The 18,151-nt window shown below is 32.0% G+C and overlaps 1 protein-coding gene and 1 long non-coding RNA gene across 2 annotated transcripts; one reads left to right on the top strand and one right to left on the bottom strand.

Annotated features, from left to right (window-relative positions):
• The first annotated feature begins 3,075 nt into the window (after positions 1–3,075).
• On the top strand, positions 3,076–5,209 carry LOC132633676 (uncharacterized). The gene is made up of 3 exons (XR_009579737.1): positions 3,076–3,201; positions 3,962–4,032; positions 4,858–5,209. It is a non-coding gene; the product is annotated as an uncharacterized LOC132633676 (long non-coding RNA).
• A 1,972-nt stretch (positions 5,210–7,181) lies between these two features.
• On the bottom strand, positions 7,182–12,229 carry LOC132630035 (adenosine kinase 2). The gene is made up of 12 exons (XM_060345549.1): positions 12,005–12,229; positions 10,807–10,860; positions 10,137–10,183; positions 10,008–10,039; positions 9,817–9,918; positions 9,570–9,637; positions 9,283–9,359; positions 9,101–9,198; positions 8,921–8,991; positions 8,773–8,839; positions 8,507–8,690; positions 7,182–7,532 (listed from the first exon to the last, which is right to left on the bottom strand). The coding sequence occupies exons 1-12, from the start codon at positions 12,085–12,087 to the stop codon at positions 7,390–7,392; spliced, it is 1,026 nt and encodes a 341-aa protein (XP_060201532.1). The 5' UTR covers positions 12,088–12,229; the 3' UTR covers positions 7,182–7,389.
• Between the last annotated feature and the right edge of the window lie 5,922 nt (positions 12,230–18,151).

Here is an 18,151-nt window from a genome sequence, read left to right on the forward strand (position 1 = left end):
TTGCTTAGAATATTTTGTTAACTTCTTTAAGATTTTGAGACATTCTCACATCATATATTGTAGTTTGAGGTAATTTGAGAACATTTGGATATGGAATTGAACTTTTTGGATTTTATTACCGTCTATCCGAAAACGGAAAGAGTTATGAGGAACAGCAGCTAATATTCATATTCCATAGCATGTATGTATCAAATAATATTAATTTACGACTCCTTAAATTTGTCACTAAATTTTACTTAAATACTCAAACTATGACTTGTTTCGATTGAGCAATTGAATCATGATAAAATGACATATTAGACATTTAAGACTCAAAAATTTTTGAAAAAACTTCTACACGTGTTCTCAAAGGTTCACAACGTCAATAAGTTTATTGTTAAAATATCTCACCTCCTTTAGTTTCATACATTAGCTTCAAAAACTGTAAAAACCTCATGTTTGTTTCAATTGGAGTCGATGTGTATAATTAAATAAATTCAAAATTTATTGATTTCTCAATTACTGTATGATGGACGCTGTAAATATCTAAAGGAAATAATTGCACTATAACATGAAGAAATAATTTCATCAAACATATAGTTGCTTATCGACAATAAAAATATGAAACAAAGCTATGTCTCCAACAAGACAACATAAGTGTTAAAACCTTAGGGGACCATAATCATAGAAGTCACGTGCAGATAAAATGAAGAAGTTTTGGCATTATGCTTGAACAAGAATAATCTATAAGATTATTTAAACTTCTTTTGATGAAAGTCATACAGTCACAAGTAGAAAAAGTTAGTACAAAGTTTAGTAGTGAATGGTATTATAATAAATTTGTAGCTTTTTATAAATTCATTTTTTAAATTTATTTTATTTTATTTTATACATCAAAAATCTAAAACAATACACAAAAAATCGTGAAGGGATCATTTTCTTCTAATCAAATTTAAAAACTATATCCACCTATTTCTTCTTCATAATTTGACGATGCGACCTCCATGGATAAATTCATTTGTCAAACTTCTAGTAAAGCGATAAAAGAATTAGACCAAATAACATAAACCTTAGAGTTTGACTCCCTCTAGTTTATATATGTCTTCATTGACTAACACAACTAACTTAGCATAATTAATTTACTACTATGTGTTTAACATTTAATAACGGTAAAAGAATTAAATCTTATACTGAACTATGCAAAATAATCTAAATATGTCATCCATTAATAATTTAATTCAATCATAATTTTTATAAGTAATTCTTTATTACTATATCTTTTGCACGAGATTGATGAACAAGAGAATGAGGGAATAAAATTGGTTGCAAAATGGGGTTAATTTGCTAGAAAGATCATATGTTGACACCACTCTTGGTTATTTTGCAAAATACAGTAATAAACAAATTGGCGCAGGAAACAATTTATTTTTTCTAATAGAATGTTATTGTCAAATGATATCAAAAGGCAATCAAAATTCCTTACAACAAGCCAAAAATTTGAGAATAATAAGCCCAAAATTTGGAATTACTCGGTCGAGTTGAAAATAATAGAACCTGAGAATTTCTCTCAAGTAAGGCATAATATTGGAAACCAAAAAATAAGAATTATTTTATGCAAAATCTAATTTCTCAGGGTATGTGCATCCCTACCTCTGGATGATAATGTTTGATGCGTAATAACCTGCTCTTACACAAATTATGATGGGTTTTCCTTGAATTAATTGTGACAAGAATCCTCCAACAAATACATCCCTTATTAAGTGAAGACAAAACATGTTAAATGTAGCCTAATGTAACATTAAGACGACTGAATACATTTCATGGATTAACATTAGGATTTATTTGACATCCCAAAGTTAGCTCCATTATTTAAGTTGTCTTTCCTTCTCTGTTTGTTTTGTGTTTCCTTTGATATTCAATCTGTACTTTATCTGCTTTGTGATATATTCCCTCTGTTTCAATTTATTTGAACCTATTACTATTTGGGGAGTCTTCGAGGTGATTCTTTGACCATGTTTTCATTATATTTTTTCTAAATTATTTGAATTATAGATTATCATGACTTATGGTATTTTTTATATAGTTTCTAAATATATAATTTTATTTTTACAAACTTGAAAAATTTATGTCAAAATTTACGGTCAAAATTATAAAGTTTGACCCTCGTACTTCGAAAAAGTTCACATAAATTGAGACGGAGAGAGTATCTATTTTCATGTTCCCCTCAGTTATACTTATTGTTTTTTGTCAAATGATTTAATAGATAATGTAATTTGTCAGTTCACACTCTTAAACTAAAAAACAGATTTGATAAACTGAAATAGATTAATTGGGTTAACTGAGTTTCTGGTTCATTTTTTATTTTGCTAAGGTATTTGACGATATTCCTTAAACAACTTAATTATGCAAGGAAGTTGAATTCACGTTTGTCTCTCGCGCTAAAATTAATCAACAGTTTTTAGGAGAAATATTCTCTTCCAAAGCAACTTCTTCTTTCTTTGGTTATGTCCAATTTTATAATAGCAGCACATGTTTTCATCTTTTATTCCTTGCAAGTTTTTTCTTCTTTGTCTTTATCAATGAAAGACTGCGGGTCTGCGCTCTTACTCGTCATGTCCAATACTACTAGGTAAGAAGAAAGTAAAAGAATCAAGTTGATATGACTAACTTTATTTCATTATGATGATTACACTTTTCTTATCACTGCAAAAGAATCTAGCTCAAATTCCAATGCTCTAACTTTGCTATCATGAGAATTGAATACCTTTGAGCACGACCATGGTTGAAGTTCTATAAAATTAATGTGCAAAAGGCCAATCTCCAATATAACATCTATCAAGTGTCTAGGGTCATATCACCAAACACCAAGAGGTATGATATAAAGAGTCTATAATGTGGTTTTGAAACTACTTCAACGTGACGATGCTTCTATTGAATTCCTTGAATTAATAGTCTTTGTCTTCTTGATGGTATTACGTAAATTATCTTGGACGGAAAATGGCTAAGTTTAGGGAACTGTGAGAGATGGAAAAAGAAAATTAAAGCATCTTGACATGTTTTGGAAGAGGTATGTTAAAAATCTTTCCTGTACTTCATGGTTTCTTTTTTCCTCATTACTTTAATGGGCATGTGGAATTACAAATTTAGTTAATTATTTGTTTAGCAGGTAATTGTACCGACTTTTGGCAGATGATATTCAGAAATTCTGAACCATCTTAGAGGGTAAATTGCTTAATTTTCTGGTGTTTGTGTCCGCACCTATATGCTAGGTTTGCTTTAATTATCAATATACATATTGGTGTGCAATTATTTAAAGAGGAGAAAATGTAACATTTGATGGACTAAAAGATAAAAGTATATAAAGGAACTAATACTCATGATAAAGATGAATAGGTTTGTTGACCAATTGTGAAGAACAATTTGACTCTGCAGTGCCTTGTTGTAAAATATGATTAAACATAGTTAAAATTTAAAAGTATCGAGATCAAACAACAACCTTGTATTAAGACTGAATTTATTTTACAACAAAAGTAAGTAAGTGTGAAAACTATTTAGAGATCGTGTGACTCTTATTGACTCTTTACAGTTCCCATAATTGAATATGTGATAACTTGTCGATGAACCAATCAATCTCAATTTATAATTATAATAGTTTAATATGTAAAATATGCTCTCTTTGCGAGAATGCTAGACATCATGCCATCTGAAATTGTTTTAACATAATAATAGCCTATGTCCCTTCTGTCTATGAACTTGCCTCTACTTAAACTTAAGCTTATCTACCCTTCTGCTATTTGATATTTTGAGTTCTTGACCTCATCTTTTCCACATCATTCATTTCTTATCTTGCTGGACTTTTGTAGATATTACTTTCAGCCTATCGACATTTCAATTTATGATTTTCTGTTTGTTTGTTTTTTGTTATTTGGGATTGATGCATCTTTTTGTTTAGCAAGATCACTACATTGCTTTCCACATGCAGATTCCTAAGAAAAGGAAGATTTATTCAGTGAATGAAGGAAATGCTAAGAACTGGGATGGTCCCACATCCAAGTATGTGTAATGACATTTTTTCTTTTTCTTTCAGTAATGTGTTTGTTTAGATCTACTTGAGGCATACCAAATTTGTGGATTTTAAAGAAAAAAGCATAACCCCTGATAAAATTCATTAGGAATTTAGGGACTGTTAGTAATGATTTATGAATAATGGTAATTTCAATTTTTAAGTGGAGAGTAATTCAGTGATGGCTTTGGCATTTTCCAGCTTTTGCAAAAGCAGATCAGTAACTTCAATTCTTCCACTTTCCTTTGAATTTTTGGTTCTCTTTAGATTTTACTTGTTACATAAAAATATTAAGAGTAGCACTTCTGTGCTATGCTTATTTTTGTGGTTACTAGTTCAGAAAAAACATAACAAGTGTTCCTCTTATAGAACTCTAATGTAATATCTTAAGATTTATGCATTGTTTCTCTATCTACTCTTTGAGTTGCGCATCTTCATAGATTTATTTCCTACCTGCTTTTGCAAGAGAAAAATATCCAAAGAAGTTGTCCTGAGAAATTGAAGTAATGTTATGTCAACTTCCATATTTTTCCAATGTCTAGCTACCTCTCTTTATCTCCACTTTGAATGAAATTACAAAATATTATTCCAGGTCAAGATAATAAACTTACTTTTGTAATTTTTTAATTTGATAATTGTATGAGTTTATCTTTTTGGATGATGTTAGGCTACTTCTATAGATCAAATAGTGAAGGTTAACAACAAACTTTTCTTCTAAGCTCTTGAAGCACCATCTTTCATGCCGAGTAGCTAATGTACTCCATTTTGTCTTGTCCTGTTTGAGACAAATTGCTTGTGTTCTCTGTTTCTAGCAGATTGTCAGGTGTATATTCCGTGATCTGAGCTTTAGAAGAGGAAGCATTAACCGCGGTTGATACTGGAATTAGTTCTACTCTAAGAGTTCTACTGATCTTATTGTCTCCACCTACAACATAGTCAACTATCAGCATGAATACGTGCTTCATAGCTTCCTATTAAAAAAAATTAACAGCTGATCACCTACGCCGAAAGCAGTAGTAGCAAATGCATTTGCTCATAGAATAGATCGACACAAAGCTTATGTAAAGCTTTAATTCATTGACTCATATGTTAATTTAGATCTTGAGTTAAATTTACATTGTGGCATTAAAGTTGTACTAATTTCAAGGGAGTGATATATCAATGCAAAAATTTGCTCATCTTTTACAGTTAGCAAGCAAAAACATGCTTTGCAATCTTTTATTATAATTAACAGATAATTTTAAAATGTAATTTGTAGGGCCCATGCTGAGCATGGGCAAGATTATCTAGTTAGAATAGAATTGTGCTAACACAATGGCTAGTTCATTACTAGCTTCTGGTAAGGAATTATAGGAAGCTAAGCTATATTGAAACTACGAGCTAGACTTTTGCTCTGACAGAGAGCAATATATGAGACGGAGGCTGACATCTGATGACTAATCTGCTATTTGGGTTAGTTCTTGTTTGTTATGATATGTTCATACATCTTTAATACCGGATTAGTCTTATATTACAATTCATTCCATCTGGAAAAAAAAAGAAGTAGGAGCTACACTTTGCTTTTTTGAATACCTTGTACACAACACCAAGTTGGTGCTAGAATGTGAACTAATATTTACATTGCCTATCAAAAATTTAGTAGAGGGTAACTAAGGTTTCATTTTGTAAAGACCCTTTTAACTAATTTCCTCAAAAAAGAAATTGTTCAAGATGTCAAGACCACGTTAAAACTAGATTTGCTTAGAATATTTTGTTAACTTCTTTAAGATTTTGAGACATTCTCACATCATATATAGTTCCATGAACTGAAACAAAATAACAATACTTCTACATGATTTGGGAAAAAGTTAGAACAATTGGAAAAGGTTTTCCTGAAAGAAAAAAAACTTGTGCGAAAAAAACGCCTTTGGTTAGTTAAAGTATTTTTGAAGATTTACAAGTGTTGTGCGAGTGGGAAAAGAGTTTCTGAAAAAAGATTTTGCAAAATTTTTTTTGATAAAAGTTAAACAAATACTTCTCTTTGTAGATTTTCAAAGCTATTTCTTCAACATTATTGGCCACTGCTATCCATTGTCCATATTTTTTTAATTTCTAGCGGGTATCTGTTTTGGCCAAAAAATGTTTACTGATTGTATGCTCTAATTTTAATGTGTTGTGGCCAAAAATGGTTTACCTATTTCAGGAATGTTGAAAGAAGGAGGGGGTAAAGTTAATTTTTAAGCGCGGCTTGTAGACCATTTCATATAGCTTCGAAGCAAATTCGAATATTTTCCAGTTACCAAATTTTGGACACGTGGTATTAACAAAGGGCATATCTAACCTTATTGCATAGTTTATGGGCAAATGGGAATCCTTTTTCTTTTTATATATGTCACGCAAGTGACCAAATTGTCCATAAATTGTAAATATTGTTCTAATCCTCCATGCTACTAAGTTCAGTGTTGTGGTTACCATTATTCCTTTACTTCACAATCTATGATTAAAAAAAAAAAAATACCGGTATCATGGTGTTTGTTAATTGGGTTATACATTGGTACCTGCTGATTACAAGTTTTCAGAATTTCAATGGAATCTTTATTTCGTTACAGTGTTGCACATTTTGAGAGATCTGTCATGTTTCACACCGCCATTTTATGCAATCAAATGGTATATTCTTATCTTTTAAAATCTGCATTCTCAAGTTATCTTTTTGACATATCTCTATTCCACAAGAGAGAAAATTTTAAGATTTGAGCAAGATATACACATTTCATATACAAATTTTCGTAGATGTTTTGTAAGAAATCTATTAATTTGTTTTGTAAACTAAAAAGTATCGTCATATTTTGTAAATATACTCTATTCTTATGTATATATAAATTATTCTCCCATAAATGAAGTCTAGTTTATCAACAAACAAAAAAACAAGTTAATTTTTAAGTGAGGCATGCCTAGATTTAGCAAATTCGACTACTTTCCCATTACCAAATTTTGGACACGTGATATTAACAAAGGGCATTCCTTTTTCCTTTTATATATGTCACGCAAGTTACCAAATTGTCCATAAATTGTAAACGTTGTTCTAACCTTCCATACTAAGTTCAGTGTTGTGGTAACCATCATTCCATTACTTCAAAATCTATGATAATAAATAAATAAATTTGCCCAGGAAACAATTTAATTTTACTAATGGAATGTTATTCTCAAACGATATTTAAAGGCAACCAAAATTCCTTACAACAAGCCAAAATTTGGGGAACAATAAGCCCAAATTTTGGGATTACTCAATCAAATTGAAAATAGAACTCGAATTTTGTTCTCTCAATTAGGCATAACACTGGAAATGGAAAAAAAAAATAAGAACTATCTTATGCAAAATCTGGCTTCTCAGGGTATGTGCAACCCGACCTCTGGATGATAACGTTTGATGCGTAACATCCTGCTCTTACACAATCAGCAATTGGTTTTCCTTGAACCAATTGTGACAAGAATCCTCCAACAAATGCATCACCTTATCAAAGTACGAACAAACATGTTAAACAACAGCCTAATATACGATAAAACGACTTAAATACACTTCGTCGATTAGAATTAGAATAGAGTTATGCTAACACCATATTAGTTCACTACTAGGTTTTGATGAAAGCGTTTTGTTCCAACCGTGTAATACTGATACTAGTTGTAAGAACTAGCTCTAGCTCATAAATTGAGAATAGTCAAAGAGCATATAAGAAGACAACACACCTTATTTCTTCAACTAATGTTAGACACTGAAAACTATTACTAACACTTTGGACAAACTTTATGTAGCTAAGCTGAAAGGAGGGAAAAACTCAAAGAGGATCACAGAATGTCTGGACTGGCTACCACTCTGTGTCCTCTAATAGGGAACAAAACTGGATTCAACATTTTGAATATTCTGAGAACATCTTTAAGATTTTGTGAGATTCTGTAATTTCCCATGAACTTCTGAAAAAAATAACACTACTTCAAAACATGACTTTGGAAAAAGTTCTGAACAAAGTTTGTGCGAAACAAAACATCTTTAGGTTAGTTATAGTATTTTTGAAAATCTGTCAGTGTTTTGTGAGTGGAAAAACTTTTCATCGAAAAACACCCTCAGCCGCGAAAACGTTTTGATAAAAGTTAAACAGACGCATTCTTGGCAAAACTATTTGAAGAATTCAATGGAAAAAAGCCACTTAAAAGTTTCAGACAAATGTTAAAACGGAACATGATAATGTTACATTAACTACCCAAAGAGTCGGAATATTGGATTTAACACACTTCTCATTGTAGTATGTTTACACAAAAGATTGGCTTATTAACTCAGTTAATATGGTATGATTTTATCATGATCCAAAGACGAAACTTAATGAATACCACTTAATCAAGATTGATTGATCCTTATATTTTGTCGGTAAAAGAGAGGGTATTCTAACTCTATATAAGCAGAAACAGGTATAAAAACCATAGACAACATACCAGCACCATTGGTGTCAACAAGTTTCTCTTTTGGCAACGGTATAACAGGGAACAACGTCACCTTCCCATCCTCAGCAACAACAACGGGATCAGCACCCTGTGTAATAACGGTAATCCTCTTGTGCGTTCCAGATGCCTTTGGCCATTGGGAGATTTTCAATGCTATTTCTTCAACATTATCAGTCTAGTAGTCAAAGCAGCACGTTAGCCATGTACCATAAAAATCAAACATCAAAGTGAGAAACATCAAACTAATAGTCCTTTACCTCCCAGCCATGTACTTTTGAGAAGGTTCTTGCTTCTGTCTCATTTCCAAATACAAAGTCCATATACCTGAAAAACAAAAAAGTCAATCCCAAGATCAGTATATCTTCTACCTTCATTTACCTTGACGAGGTAGGAAATTGGTCTTACGGCAAGGCTTTCTCTTGAGGATCTCTGAAGAACTCGCAGATGAATGGCGCTGAAAGGTTCATTGAGAAGATCTGCAGCAGGACGGAATATTATGTTTGATTGTTGTCATGCACGAACTACCAAAAAGCCCAAAAAACTACCAAAAAGACCAGTCACACATAAACAATAAAAACTGCATACCTTGTTATTGGCAGCTGCATGCTCAGCAACAAGCTGAATAGATTCTGGGGAAACGGTGAGAAAGAATCCAGCAATGTAGTAAAACTTGGCCTTCTCAACTGTCCACAAATAGATGTGTTAGTTTTAAAATAGACTGAATATCTGAGGTCTAATCTGCATAAAAACGGGAATGCAATTCCTACCCAAGGCCCAGTTCTCTGGCTTTTTCAAATGGTCAACCTTGTAGCAGTTTGCAGCTGATAAGTTGGCTACCAAGGACCTGCATATTCAATAGCAGATCATCACCTTAGCAAGAAACCATGTGGAAATTCATGGATGAAAAAAAATGTTAATCATGTATTTGAACCTTAGTTAGAAAAAGTAGAATGTTTCTTTTTCTCTTCCTTTCCCTCATTTGTTAACAAAAAGGAAAGACTAAAATTTACACAAGAGCCATAGTACACATAACGCAAAATTGTGTTAAACTAACCTCTCGCCATCTAGCACACAAACAGCACAAGTCCCTGTTGGAGCAGTCTCATCCTCGTAGTAATGAACCTATTTTAATCCAAACATAAAAACAAGTTGGGATTAAAGTATTTCTTTATCATGATATAAGTTCAAAAGCATAGACAAAGGCAAACAATGAGCAATAATTGTATTTATAAATCCACAATGCACCGAAATACAAAAAGATAGTCAAACTAAGAAGAGAAAATTAAGGACTAAGAATTCACATTAACGCCAGCATCCTTTGCATTTTTCTTCATTTCCTCCCCATACTTGTCCTTCCCAACGGAGCCCATGTAACTTGTTGCACCTGCAAATGGTAGCATCCACTGCAAATCCCAAAGGAAAATTATTCTTCTGAATTGTATGTTCATGCCAGATTGCAAAGAATCACTAAAAACTTATGAAGACAAGACACCTGAGCCACTCTGATTGAGTTCTGTGTTGCACCTGCATTGCAGAATTAAGACCATGAGATCAATGATTCTAGTATCTTCAATGCACAAAATTAATAAATACAATCTGTCTAAGTTAAAGGGAAAATTACCTCCAGCAATGTATTCAACAGTGGGCTTGGCTGACATTTCATCATACCTGGTATATACAAGATCATTCAATATTTTTGAAGAATCAAACAGCTTTCTGACTAAACGCATAAAACTAACTCTTTTCTTCAGCAGAACGTGGTCCGGTAGCCTCTCTTACTTAATGTTATTCTCACACAATAACACCTATTTAAGAAATTCCTTTATAGAAAAGGCATTCTCACCAGCCAGGCACTTACGCAGGAAAAAAGAAAGCCCAACATCCGAAAACTTAAGAAATTTCAAAGATACAAAATTTTATTTCTCCAAACAAATTCTACCAGAAAAGGATACTTATGCAACTATAAATCTATGGAAGTTGAAGATCTGTAAATTTACTCGGCACATGTATCAGACTATAAGCTAATCTTAACACCAAAAAAAAAACATGTATAAGCTAATCTCAATCTCAAAAAAAAAAAAAAAAACGTATAAGCTACCCTAATGAAGTATTTACAGTAGGGATCTAGTAGCTCAGTTAGTTGGCTACCTGAACTTTCACCTTGTTGGTGAGCGTTCGAATCCCCACATTGTAATCCCCTTCCCCATTTCCCCCCTACCCCCCATGTAATTTAAAAAAATGAAGTATTTACAATTTAAAAAAACAACTACGACAAAAAAGAAACCACTTACATAGGCAAGTGCTTGTCCTCAGCAAGAATTGCATTGTTTGGCTTGATATCATACCTATGAGTTAAAAATCAAGTCATTCAAATGATAAAATGAAAGGAAACAAAGAGAACCTAAATCTGCAAGTAAAACCAATGCACTTTTAGACTATGTTACTCGGACTCTCCTTAAATGTCATCGGGTGCGTGTCGGATCCTTCAAAAGTAGTGTATTTTTGAAGGATCCGACACGGGTGCGGCAACACTTTCGAAGAGTCCGAGTAACTTAGCTTTTAGAACTAAAATCAACAGTGTAAGTCAGAAGATGTGGAGTATCATCCAATCCACATGCTAATTTATTATAAATGCACATTTATGAGAAATTGTTCAGCTATACACATAACAAGATGAATCGGGTTGTGGGTTGACAATACCTGCTCCCCTTATATAGCCACCCTTGTAGTAGAAGCAGATGCAACTTTACTTTACCGGATTCATCTGAACCCATTACTTTCAGCGCGGAGTATAGTTTATATGTAAGAATCCACTAAAAATGTAACAAATAGTATATATGAACCCATAAACTTCAAAAATATGGTGGATTCAATGCTAAAACCTTAAGGGGCCGTTTGGTTGGAAACAAGTTATCCTAGAATAACTTATCCTGGGATTAGTTATCCCGGGATTAGTTATTCCACCCTCCCACAGGGATAAAATAACACTACAATCCAGGGCCATTTTAACCCAACCAAACATGGGATAAATTCATCTCAAATATAATCCCGGGATTATTTATCCTAAAGGTTGAACCCATATAGTTTAAATCTTGGATGTGCCTCGGCCCTTTAGGCTTTGAAACACTAGCAGACTACAAATACACAGATATTATAAACACTAAGATCCAATTTAAAAGAAAAATGAAACCACATTGAAAATAAGAAATAGGAATGAACATAGTCAGATTGTTTTCATTTTGTCATTTCTTTTTCTTTTGCCATCTTATTAAAAAAAAAAATTAATCCAAGATGGACAAATCTAAGATCAGTATACACATACCACCATATCAAGCACACACATAGATAAGTAGATAACCATTATGTACATAAAACTTAAGGAACTAACAAGATCTATAAAATCAAATCAAAATGGTACACTACAAATGGAGCTAAAAAAAGTGAATTTAGACATATGGGGGTGGCATGAAATGTAACAAAGAATATTACTTGTTCAAGAAATCTTGATCTACAACAGCTGAGATGTCAAGTAATGGATTTCCCATGCCCAAAAGAATTCCATCATACTCCATTCTTGATTTTTTTTTTTCTTTTTTCAGATCTTGATGTAAGTGTGTGTAATACTGGCTATGTGTATAAAACTGATTATATAGTACAATGTGTCGGCTAGTGGGATAGTGAGTGACAAGGGTTGTTGATACAGTGTGTGCCTAGTTTATTTTTTTGAGATCTGAAGAATATCAAAAGTAGTGGGTGCAAAATATCCATTGAGGGGTCTACTTACCAAACCCTACGATTGACTCCTTGAATTAATTTTTTTTTTTTTTTTGGTCTCCTTGAATTAATTTTTTTCAGTTAATCAATTTGTATGTAGGATAGAAAATAATAACTTGTGATAAGGGTGAATGAAATTCATTAATTTGTAATTACTTTGTTGGTATGCGAATAAAATCACACAGTAATAGTTGAAAATATCGAAAAGTTATACTATATAAGTATAAGAATATTTTTAACGATGTGAGTTTTTTGAAAAAAAAAAAAATCAGGCGTGATCCAAAATAAATAATATCATCAATGGTTCGACGAGATGAGTATGAAAATACGAAGTCATTGGTATGGGACCCAGTGGACTACCTTTATCATGTTAAAGATAATTTAGCGCATGAGAAGAAACTAGCTCTGCACTTTGATAACCATAGATGTTCGACATATGTGTGACATACAGTGGCTTTCGAAAATTGACATGTAACTATGAACTTTGGTGGTCATAAGCTCAGCTCTATGAGTAAAATGCAATGATTCTCGAAATTGATCTATGGATCATGGTACTTAGTGGGTCACATGAAATTTAGTTTGAGCAGAGATCATTAGTATGCGAATAAAATTTCACATCTATAGTAACAGAGATTGAGAAACTACGTATCGATGTATAAATGCTTAATGGTGTGACTCACCTCAAAGAGAACAATATATCACATATGTTAAACATGAAAATTTTGAATCGAACTCTTAGAAGTAAATAAAATCAATCCTAATAAAAAATGTTTTTCCTCGTAATTATTATTGAAAGAAGTGAGCAAAGAGAAGAGAGAGAAAATTTCTATCACTTGTATATAATATACTCATTTAGACCCAAAGAAAAAGGCAGCTGGAAGAAAGCCAAAAGTTGTTGGATTCATGATAATATAAAAAAGAAAGTAACGGTGAGAGAGTAGTTGAGCTCATGATATAGAAAAAACGGAAAAGGTCCAAAAAATAGCCTTGATCTATTCAAAAAAGGCTCATAAATACCTTCTTTCTACTTTTTGGTCTAAAAATACCCTTAAGGTTTGTTTTTGACTCAAATATACCCCTCAAACTAACAAAGTTAAAGTTAACTCTTTTAAAAAGCCAAATGACATTTTGTGATTGGACACATATATTATTTAATTTAAAAATTAAAAAATATGAACAAAACTGTTTTTTTTTTGCATTTCGTGAATTAATCAACGAAATATGTTTTTTTTTTTTGTTTTTTTTTGCATTTCGTGAATAAAAAAACGAAATAGGAAATTATAATTTTTTTTTTGCATTTCGTGTATTAAAAAATGAAATAGGATAAAAAATTAATTTTGTTCATATAAAAACGAAATTGGAAAATATATTTTGTCCAATTTTCCAATTTCGTTTTTATATGAACGAAAATAAATTTTTTTATCCTATTTCGTTTTTTAATACACGAAATGCAAAAAAAATAATTATAATTTCCTATTTCGTTTTTTTATTCACGAAATGCAAAAAAAAAAACATATTTCGTTGATTAATTCACGAAATGCAAAAAAAAAAAAAAAAAAAACAGTTTCGTTCATATTTTTTAATTTTTTAATTTTTAATTTTTAAGTTGCCACACAATTTAAAAAAAAAATATGTAAATTACGGAATTTTATTATTGGCAATTTTTTTTTTTAAATCTGGAATTTTAAATTACTGGCAATTTATTATTGGCATCTTTTTTTTAAATCTGGATTTTTTTTTAAATTACGGAATTTTATTATTGACCAATTACAAATTGCCATTTGGCTTTTTAAAAGAGTTAATTTTAACTTGTTAGTTTGAGGGGTATATTTGAGCCAAAAACAAACCTTAAGGGTATTTTTAGACCTAAAAGGTGGATGAAAGGGTATTTTTAGACCAAAAGGTGGAAGGAGGGTATTTATAAGCCTTTTTGAATAGGTCAAGGGTATTTTTGGACCTTTTCCGTAGAAAAAAAAACAGAAGATAAAAGTGAAAGAGCAGTTGGGGTTGATGATTTATTCAATGTTCATTTCTTTTTCTTTTTTGACAAAAAATGGGAATGAAGTTAGAAGTTGAATATTAGCGTTTAATGAAAGAGACTATCTTGTAGAGGACTCGTCTTTCACGAAGAAAGTGTTGAAAATCTTACGGAAAATACTTGATCACGAACACTTTAGCGAATTCGCATAGCTTGAGGCATGTCAATTAAGACACTGTCCTTAAGGATATTTCACCCGATATGAATGTAACCCCCACGATTCAACAAGTTCTTCTAGTACAAAACTAGAAGTCAAAATCTAACAAAGATTTCACAAGAAAGAAAACTCAGCACAATATAATATGGAAAAGAATTTCTCTTTTCGTATCTCTCATTCACAATAATAGGACATCAATTTATATACGTAAGAAATCATCTCATAGAACAGATTGAGTTGCCTGACGTTATCAGAATATCAATGACCATAATGAAGGTCAAAGATTAATGGCCAAAGAATTAAATGTCAATGAATGAGAAAGAGTCTGTTATACAAATCAAAAGTACTATAATTAGGAATAACGGTATATTGATGGCTATTCAAGGAGGGAAACAAATGTCTCATTAGACTATTGAAAAATAGATTCAAAGTTTTACCATTGTGATTGCAGACATAATTCTTTTTCAGATATTACATAGCATTTTTTCAACAGAAAGTGACCCACGAAAGTCTTTTCATTTGGAATAGAGCTCACCAGGAAAATGAGAGGTTCAATAACAAAAGTTATTCCGTAAGTTTAGATGAAAGTAAATACTGATAGTTATTTGTGCTCAGGATCAGATTATCGACATCAATATTGGGATAGCAAGAATATATATGCATTGACTGATAATATATCCATCACCTTTCTTCGGCCTATCACCATAACATGCTTCCCAGTGGCTTCTCACTATACAATTGGTCGCACGGAAGATTGACACGAGAAGTCGATGTGCTTGGTAGTTGGTACAATAATCCAGGCATGTTTCTTAATTGTTTAATTTGTTAGGCATTGGCATGAGCAAGAAAACATACAAGAGAAAATCACAAACCTTGGAGAACTAGTGGGAAGAAATGAGTAAGAAATAACAAATATGTAATAGAAATCGAAAATGATTAAGTAACTAGAGACAAGATACTTTAGTGCGTCAAGTCATACACTAATTGGAGTAACTTCACTACCTAAAGAAAAAAAGTTGCGGCTATTGAGTTATACCATTGTTTGCCGGTTAGCAAAACTTTTCCGGTGGTATGAATCGCTACACTTCTCTTCTTATATGATAATATGCATTTTTACTCAATTTTCAATAAGCATATTCCTTTTTGAAAAACTACTATATGATGCTCGATAGTAATAAGAAGCCAAGAGTTACGCTTACTTTTTATAGAAAGAACTTTAATTTTAAATTTATTAAGATTTTTATTATAGAAAGTCTCACTATAGTACAATGATATTCATTGTTTGTTTAACGATTTTAGCAAAAAGGGTCAAAATTTCTTTAACTTGATGGAATGATTTAAATCTGTCTTCCTTCTACTTATTGGATCGCAGTTGCCTTAATGTTAATTTTTAATTAAAAATGTCTTCTTTCCACCTATTTGACCTGAATTATCCTTTATAACAAAAAAAAAAATCCTCTTTTTAATGAAATTATAAAACGATATATGTTGAAAATAAGATCTCTTGGCCTCTTACAATTTGAATAGATTAAACGGTTTTTGCAGATCTCTTATGTGTTTTTTTCAGATATTTTATGCGTAAAAATGAAAATCTCTTGCAAAAAATCATAAAATTAAAAAAATATATATATATATATATATAAAGGGTCAAAAAATCATTTCTCCATTATGTTGAGTCCTAATTACGTAAATGATAGTACTGATTTATTGCTCATCAGCTCTCCAAGTTGTACCAATCGATGGAAAGGGCCTATATAAGTGATCACTTTGACACATCTTCACTAGCCATCACTTATAGCCCCTTCCGTCAATAGGTACAACTAAGCCTGGCAACCGGTCTGGTTTGACCGGTTTAAACCGGTAACCGGACCGGTTAAACAGGAACCGATGGAATCGGTTTACCGGTCACGGTTAACCGTATATATTTTACCGGTCCAGTTTGCATTTTTTGGGATCAGATCACCGGTAAACCGGAACCGGAACTGGTTAAAACCGGCTAACCGGTCAAAAAAAAAATAGTTCCGTTGCTGACTAGGCTGGACCGTTGGCCAACGGTCCATTTTGCAAAAATGGTCGTTGCCAACGGCTCCAAACTCCCCTTTTGGCCCCCCAAACTTATTTTTTTAACACTTTAACCCATCCCCCACCCCTATATAAACCCCTCTCCATTTCCAATTTTAATCCACACAAATTTACTCTTCTCTTTCTCTCAATTATAGCTACTTTGCAACAATTAACCACTTTAAATTTCTCTCAATTAAATATTATAAGTTTTATTCTAGTTTCAATTATTAATTTTGCAATTATAAAAAAAAAATTGTTGGTGGAGTTGGTGATTTTGCAACAATCCGAAGTAGCTCCAAAGCTTCGGTGGATTTGCAATTCTAGCCACCTTCACTTTGTTGGAAATTAGTCCGGCAATTTGGTACCTTCGTTCCAACTCTATCTTTATTTTCCACTATTTAATTTACGCAATTTAATTCTAGCAATCTAATTTGTTGCAATTTATTTTCTTGTGATTTATTTGAGTGTGATTTAAATTATTTCCATTTAATAATGGCGAAGAGATTTAGACGTGGTGCCGGTAGTAGTGGTATTGTTAGGGGTGGATTTAATGAGGAAACATTTGTGAATGAAACACCTAATTTAGGTATTGATATTGGTGGAAATAATCCACTTTTAGATCATGAGGTAATGCAACAACATTATACCGACACTTTTAATGAAATTGATGATGATGAAACACAAGCCCCCGAAAATCCCATAGGAGATACAGGTCCTGCACAATCACATACATAAGACAAACCGCCAAGAACTCGTAAGCCAACCGCTAAAAATTGGCAATTTATGATTAAAGATAAGGAAAGACAAACAGCTACATGTAATTTATGTAGACAAGAATTTGTTTTTAGGCAACAAACTAGTAAGGATAGTGGAACGGGTACACTAACGAATCATATGAAAGGTAAACATAAGGATGTTTGGGGAGAGCAAGCGGGTTCAAATGTGGGGGGTATTCAAATGACAATAGACCCACCAACCGGTAAAAAATTTAAGTATGACAAGAAAAAAAAACGTGTAGAAATAGCTAAAATGATAGCTTATGATTGTTTACCATTTTCCTTTTCTTCGGGTTTGGGGTTTGTTACTTATATTCAACGTTGTTATAATTCGTTATTTGAGGGTATTCCTAGAAGTTCTTGTAGAGCGGATGTTATAGATTTGTGTAAAAAAATATAGATTTTATTTGCGTCATGTATTTAATTCTTTAAATTGTAGTGTTTCTCTTACCGCCGATTTGGGTCTTAGTCTTAACAAGTTAGATTTTTTTGCTATTACATGTCATTGGGTTGATGATAATTGGGTGATGCAAAAAAGAATTATAGCTTTTTTATATGATGAAGGGAAATGTCGTCATGATGGAAATTTTTTAGCGAATTCAATGTCTACTATTATGAAACTTTTTAACATTTATAGAAAAACATTTTGTATTGCTTTAGATAATGCTTCTAATAATACAAAGGCGGTTGGTCTTTTAAAAAGGGAAGTAAACCCTCCGCTAAAAAATATTTTTCATCTGAGATGTAGTTGTCACATTTTAAATTTGATTGTTAGAGATGGTCTTAACTATTTTGAAGATTCTATTCAAAAAGTTAGAAATGCGGTT

This window comes from Lycium barbarum, chromosome 3 (genome assembly GCF_019175385.1).
Source record: "Lycium barbarum isolate Lr01 chromosome 3, ASM1917538v2, whole genome shotgun sequence".
NCBI lineage: Eukaryota > Viridiplantae > Streptophyta > Magnoliopsida > Solanales > Solanaceae > Lycium > Lycium barbarum.

Excerpts from the sequence above, each read along its gene's own strand:
- LOC132630035 (XM_060345549.1), bottom strand. The coding sequence starts at position 12,087 with ATGGAGTATGATGGAATTCTTTTGGGCATGGGAAATCCATTACTTGAC. Across the intron at positions 10,861-12,004 it reads GATCAAGATTTCTTGAACAA|GTATGATATCAAGCCAAACA; the intron begins GTAATATTCTTT and ends TTTAACTCATAG. Across the intron at positions 8,691-8,772 it reads CAAAAGTACATGGCTGGGAG|ACTGATAATGTTGAAGAAAT; the intron begins GTAAAGGACTAT and ends TTTGACTACTAG.